The 13,576-nt window shown below is 41.0% G+C and overlaps 1 protein-coding gene and 1 long non-coding RNA gene across 2 annotated transcripts in view; both read left to right on the top strand.

Moving 5' to 3' along the window:
- Positions 1-1,677: 1,677 nt before the first annotated feature.
- Positions 1,678-5,184, top strand: LOC117453002 (uncharacterized). The gene is made up of 3 exons (XR_004552814.2): positions 1,678-1,783; positions 4,360-4,470; positions 5,058-5,184. It is a non-coding gene; the product is annotated as an uncharacterized lncRNA (long non-coding RNA).
- A 7,228-nt stretch (positions 5,185-12,412) lies between these two features.
- Positions 12,413-13,576, top strand: part of top3b (DNA topoisomerase III beta) — a 39,746-nt gene continuing 38,582 nt past the window's right edge. Inside the window, exon 1 of the mRNA XM_034091762.1 lies at positions 12,413-12,582. Coding sequence (XP_033947653.1) covers positions 12,513-12,582 — 70 coding nt within the window. The 5' untranslated portion in view covers positions 12,413-12,512. The remainder of the gene's footprint in view (positions 12,583-13,576) is intronic.

Raw genomic sequence — 13,576 nt, forward strand, 5'->3', positions numbered from 1 at the left:
TGAAAACGGTAAGCAGTATAGTATAAAATATATAGATATTAATTTCATGATGATAAACATTGTGGAACAATGATGAAACATGGGAATGGATGTGGCGACGTAAAACTGACACAAAACAATAACAAACTTTTGCCAGCCAATTGGAGAGTTTCATCAGCAGCACGTGGTAAAAACCACCAATGAGCGCTCAGCTCGAGATACCAGCGAGCCGTTTCCCATCAAGCATTTCGCTTCCGCAGCTCGTGGAGAGCAACTGTGCCAACTCGCCTCGCCTCGCTCTCAAGGCTGCGGGCGTCTTTGTCCCGCGAGATTTCAAAGTCTCATGTGGGCGAGCCTCCAGAGCAAGTCGGACAAAATGACTAACCATCATGCAACGCACTAGCAAGACGTTGATCGCAACTGCGCAGGTCTGCGCAGGTCTGCGCAGGTCTTGCTTGTCTCAAACAAGCCTATTACCAGTAGAAATACATTGCTTTTAAAATCGTGCTGTGCAACACGAAAAAAAGGGGCAAATCGTGATGGTGAACACGAATCAATAGATTAAAAATCGTGATGGTGAACACGAAATGCCGTGAGACTGGGTTGCTCCACGAGTAAGGTTTCCACGTCAGGTATTATGTATGCTAGCAGCAACACACAGAGTTAACACAATTATACAAACATGGGTTCATTATTGGAGGTAACTGAGTTATTTATTTTGTTAAAGTTTCAGCTACAATAAAACAACCATGGTGCTGTTTCTTTTGATGTGAAATATTATTTATATATTTTAAATAAAAAGAAATGTTAATTCTGTTTACAGTTCTGTCATCACATTATGTAATGTCATTTGTTAATTCAGTTTTAAAGCTTAGCACTTAAGGCTGGATCCATGTCTTTTAAATTGAAGAACTCTGTTGAATTGGTTTGGATATGACCAAGTAATTCGTCAACTTCTGTCTGATAAGGGGACTGATAAGGTTTGGTGTAAAAAAAAAAAGCAGGTTCTCTGTAACTTAACTTTCACTTTCATTGGTCTCTCTCAATTTTTCACAGCAATTTGTGACTGCAAAGGTTCCTGTGGCTGCTGTCCGTAGTTGGTTAACTAATCTTGCTCTATTGTGGGTTGACCTGTTTCTAGCAGTCACAAAAGTGTATCACTCTATATAAAAATAAAGGCTTTGATATAACCATAAGTCTGCAGATAAAATACAATGCTAATAACCATAGTAAGTGGGGCTCATGTGTGCTAAATACAACAGGTAATACAAATAAATAAATAGGAGAAGCAGACATTTGTCAGTTTTAGTAGCCTCATCAACTGAATAAATTAGCCCAGCAGTGAGGTTGAAGTCAAGCAAATGTACATTTTATGTTTTGTTTTAATTAAGCTCTTTATGTGTTTTTGTCTCAGATCAATGGACGATTTTGTGTGTGACACATTGACACAGTGGCAGTTGACAGACCTTATTGATAGATTTAAAGGTAAGAACATGTTTTTGTTTACGTTCACAGCAAGCAGATCGTCTGTATAGCTAGGTAAAGGAATTATTTGAAATGGCATTGACTGCATTGTATTTTATGTTACTGAAAATGCATTTTTATTCCAATAGCTTCCATGTAATTAGCCTCTTATTTTTTGCTGTTCTCCATGGTTTAAATATGTCCTTGTATTTTGTTTTTTTGTCTTTCAGACGAGGGAATTGACGAGGAGAGTTTTCTTCTTTTAGACGAGGGGACCATCAGCCAATTGATTCCAAAAGCTGGCCCCAGGCTTAAGTTCCTCAAAAAATGTAGAGGACTTGTAAGTATAGTTAGATCACTGCAGATGTGAGAGGCTACACCCCTCCCCCACACACGCATATTAATTCTGAGGATTTGTTCAAATTTGTGAGCAGATGGCGTATATTTGCTTTAAATGCAAAAGGCAAATTCCAGGGGATGCCAAGACTCTCTTTCAACATTTACGTGCAGTACATCATGTAAACCATTCATCAACATATTTCCAATGTAGTGAAACTGGTTGTGGTAGAACATTTTCTTTTATAAGGTCTTATAGAAGACACCTATTAAAGGAGCATGAAAACCAAAGTGATACTCCCGATGATCCCCTTGAAGGTCCAGCCCAGCCTGTTGACATACAGCTTGCTGAAAATGAGCCTGTACAGGGAGTTGAGGATGAATGGGATGAACTAGGGCAAGATGACATGACCAACCGGGTAGCCCTTTTTTTTAGCTCATCTGAGGTCTAAACCTTCTTTGACATTCTCTAACTTAAACTTTATGGTTCAACACACCTCTAGTCTAATTGGTGATATTGTGGGCAAACTAGAATCAAAGACTATGTCTTTATTTCGTCATTTTGGTCTTGATCAAAGCCCAGAGGTAGAAGAGCTTGGGCTGGAGTTCTTGGAATTAGCCGAGCCTTTCAAAGGACTTGATACAGATTATAAACAGATGCAGTATTTTGCTAAATCAGGAAACTTCATTCAGCCAGTTGAGGAGATTTTCACTGGGGGGGCATGCTTTGTTCAGCAAAGAGCCTCTGCCACTGGCACTGTGCGACAAGTCTCAGTTCGTGATTCATATCAGCGTATTCCGCTGCAGCGCCTTCTAACCAAGCTACTTGAAATTCCTGGGGTTTTACAGGCCATGCAAGAATGGCAGCAGAGAGAGAGTGATGCTCTTCAAGATTTATTTGATGGGCAGTTTTGTAAAACGCATCCACTGTTATTAAAAGAGGTTTCGATCCCACTTATGATTTACCAAGATGACTGTGAGACAGTCAATCCGCTTGGGTCTAAGACTGGGGTTCACAAGTTAGGATTTATATATTTCACCCTAAAGAGCTTGCCACCAGACCTGCTATCAAGTTTGCAGTCACACTTCCTTTTAGCAGTGTACAAATCCGATGACGCTGAGACCTATGGCCTTGATGCAGTGCTGCGCCCTATTGTGGAAGAGATCAGGTGTCTTGAGAGGGATGGCATCACTGTTGATACCCCCAACTTTCAAGGTGTTGTAAGGTTTACAGTGGTCCAGGTAGTGGGAGACAATTTGGGCGTGAATGCCATGCTTGGCTATATTGAAAGCTTCTCTGGAAATTATATGTGTCGGTTTTGCAGAATACATAAGGATGCCCGGAGGTCTCAGACGCTGGCAGATCCTGCACTATTGCGTGATGTCAATAGTCATGAGGCAGATTTGCGTACAGCCGACCGCTCCCAGACAGGCCTGAATAGAGACAGTGTCTTGAATGACTTGTCTTTCTATCACGTAACCGACAACATAGCACCTGACATCATGCATGATATACTGGAAGGCGTAGGGCCATATGAAGTCAAGCTTGTGTTGACTTCGCTGATTGAGCAGAAACATCTAACACTTGACAAACTAAACTACAGAATCACAAGCTTTGACTACGGCTTTTGTGATAAGGGTAATAAACCTTCTGTAATTAGTAAGGATGATCTAAAAAAGGTTAAAGGCGCCATGCATCAATCAGCAGCTCAAATGTGGTGCCTACTTAGGTTGCTGCCGACAATGATAGGTGACCTGGTCCCCATGCATTGCAAGGAATGGAAACTTCTCCTACTGTTACTGTTATGTATGGAGTTCATCTTCTCTCCTTCTCTTACTGTTGAAGCAACACTACTTAGCTAAAATCCTTGAAGAGCATCACTCTCTCTTCCTGGAGCTCTATCCTCTTCACTATTTGCTGCCAAAAGACCACTTCATGCTCCATTACCCAAGAGCCATTCAAAAGCTCGGACCCTTGACTCAGTTTTGGGCTATGAGATTCGAAGCGAAACACAACTTTTTTAAACGGGTTAGCCATGTAACATGCAATTTCCGAAACATTTGCAAAACCATGGCCTTTCGCCATCAGATAGCGCAGTGCTATCATTTGCTGTGTGGAACTGTGTTGAGCCACAATACAGAAGTTGGTCCAGGGCACACTACCTTTCTGGCCAACATTGAGGGAGTTAAAGACATCGAAAGTGGTCTAACAGACATTCCCCTTTTCAGTGAATTGTATGAACCAGCTTCGGTTACCTTTAAGGGAACTGCATATCGAGCAGGCACGACTGTATTCCTGTCTTATGACCCAGATGGAGAGCCCCAATTTGGTCTCATAAAGTCCATTTTAGTACTAGACCAAATTCCCACTCAAGTTTTGGCAGCTGTTGATGTGAGAGAGCTGCTTGATCACCATCCCCTACATGCAGTGAAGTCATTCAGCGAGACTGATGACAGTTTATACATTTCACTGCGCTATAGACTTTTTTAGAAAATCAGTTTACTGCCACCAGTAGTATGACACTTTGTAAATAGCATTTTGACTCGACAAGTCCATTTTTTCCTGCCATATTTGTTTAGTGGTTAGCTATAAATGCTGCTTAAAAGGTGCCTTTGGACTACAGGGATGATCATGCGATGGAGTACTGGGATGTTTCTGTAAATACTGGGATGGATGTGATAAATTGTACAGTAAGTATTTTTTGTTTAATCTGTCTACATATCGTTGCTGTTGGGCAGAAACCTTGTGTCTCCATATTTAAACTATGTTTTTTATATTTCTAAATGTACTAATTCGTCATAGTGTTGAACAAAAGTAGTACAAATAGATCTACAAGCTCCCAACGTCAAGAGCTTGTCGATTGGCTATTTCACAATTTTAAAATGTTAAAAATTATAAACGGAACAATTTTGGACATACACGGTTTCCACCCGACGGCGACGGGTAGTCACTGTCAGTTAAGAAGTTACATGTTTGTTTTATATCTTTTTCAATTTGCCGCAGATCTGCATGGTCCAAACTTGTCGCATTTTTCATTCACTCGGGTGAAGGGTTTCTGAGTGGTTTTGTGTCTCTTAGGGGTCAATATAAACCATACTTTACACAGGTCTCTGAATTTATCAATTCACTTTGGCGTGGTGCATATCTTTCACACAATGCATACTGTGTGCAGTCTACTGAGTCTGCTGGTGTGGTACACTGATTTACATTACTGATGCTCATCCGGCAATTCTAGGTGGCTGTCACTGTTTGTTACATTAATCTGGGTTCTGTTTAGATTGAACCTGCTGTGCCACCTACAAGTCCTGATGTCCAACCAACTGCCACAACTCCACCCTCCATGGAGGACCAAACGGCACCTGTCGTACCAGCGATGATACCTCAAACACTACATATAATTCCACAATTTGTAAGCCCACCACCGTCTTTCAAGTAGGAGAATACTGCAGCGTTCTCCTCCGGTTTACAGGCACTGTCAATTATATATATATACAATAATTATGATGATGAATGCATATTTTTTTACCACTAAAATACAGCAACACATCTTTGATTCATGTCGTTTATAACTGGAATATTACAATTATTATTAACTGTGTCTGTAGTCTACAACACAACAAAATAGGAAATAACAACAATAAACCCGATTTAAACAGACACAAACATAAACCATTTAACTACGTAGCCTACTTACTTGTAGAAGTACAAAATGTCCAGGAAATATTCCAAAATCAACAACAACTGCGAGGCTGCACACATGACGCTCCGTCATGGCGCAGCCGTAGCGCAGCGTGGCGCAGACGCTCCTGGTGCGTTTAGGGGGTAAGTTGGCCTTCATCGATCATAAGCCTGTAAGTCCCTCTGCATATCTAAAGGGAAATGTTATTCTTTTAATCACTTGAACCCAGCATCCATATTCTTGGGGGGGTGGCGGGGACATTATCCAAAAATGGCAGCTAGATCGGCTATTTTTGGCGAAGAGATTTGGTGAAGATGGAAAACAGTGGTCTAAAGTACAGAGCCAACCAGGTCCAGTTTAAGTGGTTAAGAATGTGCCTGACTGCCTGTTATTCCTTGGCTCAAGAATAATTCAGAACATTGTTTCTGAATATGCATTTTATCAGCCACTGCCAAATCTTGCTTACTCTTTGCTTTTGTACAATCTTTTACTTTGTTTAATTTATCTTGTCTTTTGTTCTTTATTTCTTTCTCAGGTTGGAACAAACTTGGTGGAGTACCCTCCATGAGGCGAAGGTGTCAAGACCTTACCCATATGTCCTGTCCCTGGGAAACGATATTTGGCACACCTCTCAGGCGTTCGTTATTCTTGATGGGGAGGCGTTGGAACAAAACACATTGTTTCAGGCAGTCGATGTCTGTTTCAAGGTATTCTATATCTTTGACATCGACTACACAAAGCAGTGTGAAGCTGTATGGAAATTCTTCCAAAATGCAGTGTACGAAATCAAGGGAGGAGAGGAGTCAAAACCGGCTACGTCCTTGCGTGCAGCAATACTTGCTTGCAAGTAGACTTGTGGTCTTGATCCTTTTCTTTTCTTCTGCTGGTCCTCCTGTTCTATTCTCTCTCTTCTTCTGCTTGGCTCAGAATAGGGTTCTATCTGTATTGCGGCAGTAATCTTAAACCAAGTGCCGCGAGGGACTAAACAAGAGAAAAAACACTGTGGACGCGCAAAAACTCAGTCTTTCCAACACAGTATGCGTTTGACCTTTTATTTGCTTTCCAAAAATGCAATATTCCATATGAATGTACGTATCTCCTTGTATGTGCCTGCGTGAGTGCGTGCGGTCAACAAAAATTGTCCTTCTCTAGCTCACTCCCCCATCTATTGCCACCTGCACAGGTAAAAGCAACCGGATATAAGCACAAACGTCACCACCCCAATGCAATGACACGCCCACCACCTATAGTGACTCAAAAAACATGTATCTTAACAAACACAGAAATGGCTTCATATGTGGCTCCTACAATCTGGTTAAATCAAATATTGCAGGATTTTTGAAGTGTGTGTGTGTGATGTTCAAAATACTACCTAATGCTCAAAGTATTTTATGAGCAAGTTGTGTGCTGAGTTAAAAGAGCTAAATGGTGGAAGCATAAATTGTTAAAATGTTTATTTGCACATCTTAGTTTCCTGTCGTTCGGATCACCTAAAGGAGCAGTACATTTTTGTGATCATGTTGGAGGATTTTCTTTGTAACGTTTACATGGCCAGTATATTAGACCCTCCAGAAAAACGCGATTCTGTGATCGCAGAATTTTCCGCATAATCAGCAAAATGGCGCAGATTTTAAAAAAGCCGCATATTTATCAAAAGGCCGCATAATCCCCGCATTTTTCCACACAAAGTTGGAAAAAAAGTTAACTCGTCTTGACGTGAAGTGGTGATGATGCGCGACGTCATCAACTCGCGCATCACAGAAGGTAAACAACAACGTAGAGTGGACGTGTGGAGCTCACACGATGAAAAACTCTAATCCATCTCATTTACCGACGAACATTTCTGCTAAAGACCGGGCAAAGCAGTACCCCGATGTCTTGCATGAAAGTGGGGGGAAACTAATCTGCACCCCGTGCAACTGTGTGTTGATAAGAGAACATCGACGGTGACGACCCACTTTGATTCATTCAAAGATTCGAAAATGCTTTCTGCTGCTGCGGACAAGAAAGCCAAACAACTCACGTTCACCCGAGGCATCAACCTCCAAAACCCTTTCGAGGGCTACAAGAAACGAAGTGAGTAGCCTACAAGATTGAAGCTGGTCAGATAACGAACGAGTAAATGAAAACAGAATGAGGCGGAGAAGTGTGTGTGTGTGTGTGTGTGTGTGTGTGTGTGTGTGTGTGTGTGTGTGAGAGATTAAAATAGCCCAATTGCTTTTACAATAAATAAACATTGATTGTGTTTAATTGAATAGTAAAGGGGTTTAACGTTAGTGGCAGGTTGTGTGTGAGAGAGAATAAATAAATAAGACAGCCCAATATTTATTTTTTCCGCATATTTCGCAACTTTCCGCATATTTTGTAACTTCCCGCAATTTCACCGCATAAAATCACATAAAACCCCGCATGTTTGATCGCATAATCAAGGATTTTAGCCCGCATAATCAAGGATTTTACCCCGCATAATCTAGGATTTTTGCCCGCGTTTTTCTGGAGGGTCTAGTATATGAACCAGTAATTTCTGAAAAAACGTATGTTGCTATTAGTGGTTCTCAAACCAGAAGCAAAGATTTTGAGATTTAGAAAGGGCAGATCTACAAGCTCATAGCGTGGCACAAAGTGCTATGAGCTTGTAGATCTCGATGCTGTTATGATGTGTTTGTTCTAATGTGTGTTATGTACAGTACAGCCTGTAAACAACACACAGAACACAGCCTGTGTTGTTTACAGGCTGTACTGTACATGCATAAATGTTAAGTTTTGTTTAAAGAAAGTTTTGCCCTTTATTGTGAACTGAATCTTTTGCACTTTATTGAACTGTCAATTGTTATAACAATAAAATGAATATTTTTCTAAGATTCCAACATTGTTTAAAAGCATTTATTGCATATTATATTATTTGCATGACCAAATATAGGATGTATTTTAAAAGGGTTTGTAATTTAAATGTTTAAGAGACATGGGTATTGCATTAAAAACATGACGATAATAACTTGTAGAATTAACCCATCGCAGCTATTATGACCCAGCATTTGGGTGTAATATTTAATCCAATCTATGGTAGAATTAACCCAGGGCTGTAGTTAATTTAACCCAGCATTTGGATTAAATGTATAACCCATCTGCTGGGTTAAAATACACAACCCATTTCGTTGGGTCAAATTAACTACTGCTGGGTTGGTCCAATATTGATCCTGGCGTTGGGTTAAAAAACGACCCAAATGGGGTTGTTTTTAACCCAGCATTTTTTAGTGTGCAGAGACACCACACTACACGTGCTACACATGCTGCACGTGCTGCACATGTCACACATCACCTAACCCAGAGGAGAAGGAAGAGAGACTGCAGCCTTCCTCAGACCTTTATGGAGGCCCTGATTGGGGATCGGGAGCACCAGAGGGAGAGGCTGCACCTGGAGGGAGACAATCAGGGGGAGAGAGACACACACAAACACAACACGGCACGTAACAAGTGCGAATGATCTAACTATCTACACCCCCAGAGGATTTCTACAGTCACCCTTCAATCAGCTAATGTATGATCATGTGTTCATCTTGAAGAAGGCCCGAGGGCATAATCTTCATCATTACAATTAGAAGAAATGCACATGGAGACATAACGTGATCTGACGAGGCAATATACTGCACACAAACCTGACTCCACCCTTGCTTCATCCCCTGGAGCCCAACCTTCACTGACTGCAATAAAGCATGGCCTGGCTTCAGCCACAGCACCACACTCCACCCCTCAGACACCTAAGTGCACCCTTGCTTCAGCCCTAAAACACCTCACTCGAGCTCCACCATCGGAGATGGCCCTTGCTCCACAATCTGAACCAGAAACCCTCTTGCTCTTATTACTGTACCAGAGCCATGCTTGTGCTTAAAACACTGTGTCAGAACCAGTAGCGTAGGCAGAAATGTACTTTAGGGTGGGCCTGTAAAAAATAGGGTGGGCCAGATTTTTCTTCTGCGCATCAGAAGCTAACAACAATCCCCGCCGGTACCGGTGGCAGATTACTTTTAGAATACTTTCCATCACCCAGACTGCATTCTTTGTACTGTCTTAAAACGAATGAATATTACATTTTGTGAGGAAACTTTTCCACCAATAATTCCAATAAGTATTCCAAAATGTATTCACTTCAGATTTACGAAAGTAACTGTAATCAGATTACTCGTTTTTCAAATGTAACGCCAGCTGAATACACTTGATTTTTGTATTCTGATTACGTAACGCCGTTACCTGTATTCCGTTACAACCCAACCCTGTGTATGGCTGCTTCTCAGGTCGACTATTTTCATTTCCTCGCTCCTCGGTCCTCGGTCTCACTGCGCCATCTTGAGTACCGTCCCATGGCTCTTATTTCTGCCGGAGGACCGAGGATCGAGGAGCGAGGAGCGATCATGGAGGAGCGATAACCGAGGAACCACCAGACCATCCTCCGATGAAATCCTCAGATACTCACCCCGCCCCCTGACTGTGTATCGCTCACTGATTGGACGAGGCAGTGCATGCACTGATCTGATGCTTCTTGACATGAGAGCAATACCCCAGCAGAGTGAAGAAAATACATGAACCTCACGGGACCGCAGTCATTAAGTCCTATTTAAAATGTTAATTTGCTCCACACAAACAAACAAAGTGTGCAGTCCAATGAATGTTAATCTAACTGGGTTTTGATAGATAACATATCTGTTTTTGTTCTCTGAATAATTGTATTCCTATTGTGCACTCCAATCAATATTAATCAAACTATTGTTCGTTTAAATACATTTTAAGAATGGCGTTTATCTTTTTTGAGAATGACTTCTTATTTTATTTCATGTATTTGGATCTACAACAGATGATACTAATGTTTATGTCAGTAAATGTGCACTAACAGAGGCTGGGGTGTTTGTGGAAATAACGGGTACAGAGCTGCTGCCAGACGAACAGCTGTGCAGCGTCATCCCAAACGGACGTCGCTTCACGTGACGCTCCGGAGGAAAAGGACGTCCCATTGCTCTTAAAACTCATTTCCCTGCTTTTCGTGGTTTCCTTGCGTCCCTCCATGCTTCCCTGGTGGGAGGGACTAAACGCAGGGAAACGACGCAAGTGAGGGAAGCAAGGATTTCATTTAATCGACCTGAGAAGCAGCCTGTATCTCTCCGGACTGTCCACCAGCAGATGAAAAACACCCACCTCTCCGCCTCTTCCAAGGGACGAGGGAACCGTGCGGCAGAGTTTCCGTTAACATTTTTTTTCTTCTGACAGCCCAGCAGCAGGAGAGGTGGGGAGAGGGAGACGTGGGGAGAGGGAGGCGGGGCTATTTAATCGTTATCAGCTTGATGAGGGCAGTGGGGGCTCTTCTTGGAGTCTGGCTTTTTAAAAAAAACAAAGTTAATTAGTGAACTTTGAGCCATCATTTATTTTGCAGGCAGCTCTCTGCCTCTCTCACGTTATTATGGCGCGCGCCAGAACCAACAATCAGTTTTTACCGTAAATGAGTTCGGTTCAGAGGACAAAGCACATACAACATTAATTAAACTCGATATTTGTTCACTTGAATTTCACTTTGAATTCTTGGATATTCTCAATGGGTGAATACTTTTTTTATTATTAATAATAATAAAATAATTTTAAAAATAATTTTAAATAACACCGAAGCTTTCTCAGGGTGGGCCAATGAATAAACTGGGTGGGCCTGGGCCCACCCTGGCCCTATGGTGGCTACGCCACTGGTCAGAACACACTCATACATCTCCCAGAGATTCAAGATTCAAAGGTTGTATTGTCATATGCACATAAACTACAGTGTAGAAATGGCAATGAAAATCTTATGACCCGAGCTCCTCCAACAATGCAACATAATAATAATAATAATAATAATGAGTTCCATTTATAAAGCACTTCATATTTTAATGCAAATAACACAGTTATATAATAAAATACAAAAAATAAAATAAAAAATAGTGCAAGAAGTCTTTATACACGTAAATAGAATATGATACATACAACAACAGAATGTTAAATAAAATATTGTACAGTAAGATGAAATTAAATACAGGTTATTACAGTGATAACCATTTAGATAAATAAATAAATTGCAAGATGACAAACAGATGAATGCTTATGGAGGCACAGTGCTCGGGTGTTTAGCAGTCTTATGGCCTGCGGGAGGAAACTGTCCCTGAGTCTGGTGGTTTTAGTCAGAGCAGATTCATATGCATGATAATATGTCCTGAGAAATGTTTAGAAGACAGATGGAGGAAATTCTGGTATCCTACAAGTACTGAGAGATGCCAAATCCTGAGATGAGTTCCTCGTGTTAAACTGTGTGAGTAAGGTTCCAACTGCAAAAGTCTGTGGTGAAGGAAAGCCAAGTCGCTAGGTCGTTCCTCTGAAGGCTGAAACATGAATGCAAGGTCACAGAGCAGGTGAGTAAGAATCTCTCCATTTCAACATGATGTAACTTACCACCCACCCAACAACACCCTGTCCCTGGTCCTCTCAGGGATGGGCAAAGACATGATGAATCCTCTCCCTTCACTGAAAGAGATTCAGACATGCATTATCCAACCAACTGGACCTGATCATAACACGAACACACTGCATCCTTGCATCAGACAGTCAGACACTAATATTTAAAAAGGTGTCTTACCACCACATAAGATCAAGGAGGCCTTGCAATCCTCACGAAGCACCTGTGTTCAACAAAAGGGAGGAGACTGAGGTTCAACCTCACAGGAAAAAAAAAAATCTGTGTTGTGTGTATTGGGAAGAAAGACTAAGACTGGCTTGAATTATTGGCAGGAAAGAAAAGGGGACCTTGAAGATGTTCTTGATTTAATTATTAATGTTATAGTTCATGTATAACTTTTGAAAACCTAACATCTCCAGAACAGTAGGTGGCGGTATGCACCTTATATGAAACGGTCGCTACCTGCCCAAATGTCAACAAAGAAGAAGAACAGCGTCCTCCGTAAACTGTCATGGCCGCTCTGCTCGACATAGCAAGCACGTATATGGAAAGTAACTAGTTGTCTTAATCGTAAAGTGGCCGTCACAATGAAGACTGTCCTGATGGTGGCAGAGAAACCGTCCCTGGCTCTGTCCATTGCCAAAATCCTGTCTAAAGGTGAGTAGCAGAGAATGTGAGCATGTCTCTTTGTTGTTGGACACAGTAGGCTACCTTTAAATAAGCAGTGTGTCAGGTAACTTGTTAACAGAGTTAACGTGTGAACAGTGTTGTGTGAGTGATATGTTGGTGTAATATACGGTGACCCGACGATGTCCACATGAAGAACAACCCGTTCACGTTAACCAAACTAAGACACTAGAGAAGCCTTTAGCCTAAGGTGACCAGATTTTCTAAATTAAAACCGGGGACATTTTGATTTTTGCTGTATAAATATCATTAAGATATCCAATTTTCTTCACTGTTAAAGAAAAAAGGTGAACAATTCTGGTTCAATTTAATTTGAACATTTTAACTGTTGGATACAAACAGAAGGACGATAGCTCATATATGAGACTTCCAAGGTATTTTATTTTGAAACTGTACATCAGATTGTCCAGATTCTCTCGGAGTGATTAGATGGGTTGTCCTGCTATCACCCTGGAGTGAAATCAATCTTTGATAAGTTGACAGTTTTCTATTTATTCTTGTATAAAAACAGAAGGACGATAGCCCATATGTGAGATTTCAAAAGTATTTTATTTTGAAATTCTACATCAGATTGTCCTGATTTTCTCTGCTTGACTAGACACCTGCTATCACCTGCTATCACCCTGGAGTGAAATAAGTATTTGATTGACTTCGAATGACTCTTTGATTATGGACAGTTTCCATTAAATAACAATCAAAATATAGATGGACAATAGATCTAATTTGATATTTTAAACGGCATACATTTTAAATTGTGCGTCAGAAAGTAATGTTATTTTAGGAGTGTTGTGAGATCGTGTCAACATCAATTGAAATGAGTCCCCCAGTGGAAATGTCCGATATGTCTTCATAACTGTATCCTTACATTTTACATTCACTCAGTTATGATGTGGGAGTTATACGTAGTTTGTTTTACATTATTATTGATCACATTATATAGTACATATTTATTAATTTAAGCTCC

Source organism: Pseudochaenichthys georgianus, chromosome 9 (genome assembly GCF_902827115.2).
Source record: "Pseudochaenichthys georgianus chromosome 9, fPseGeo1.2, whole genome shotgun sequence".
Taxonomy (NCBI): Eukaryota; Metazoa; Chordata; class Actinopteri; order Perciformes; family Channichthyidae; genus Pseudochaenichthys; species Pseudochaenichthys georgianus.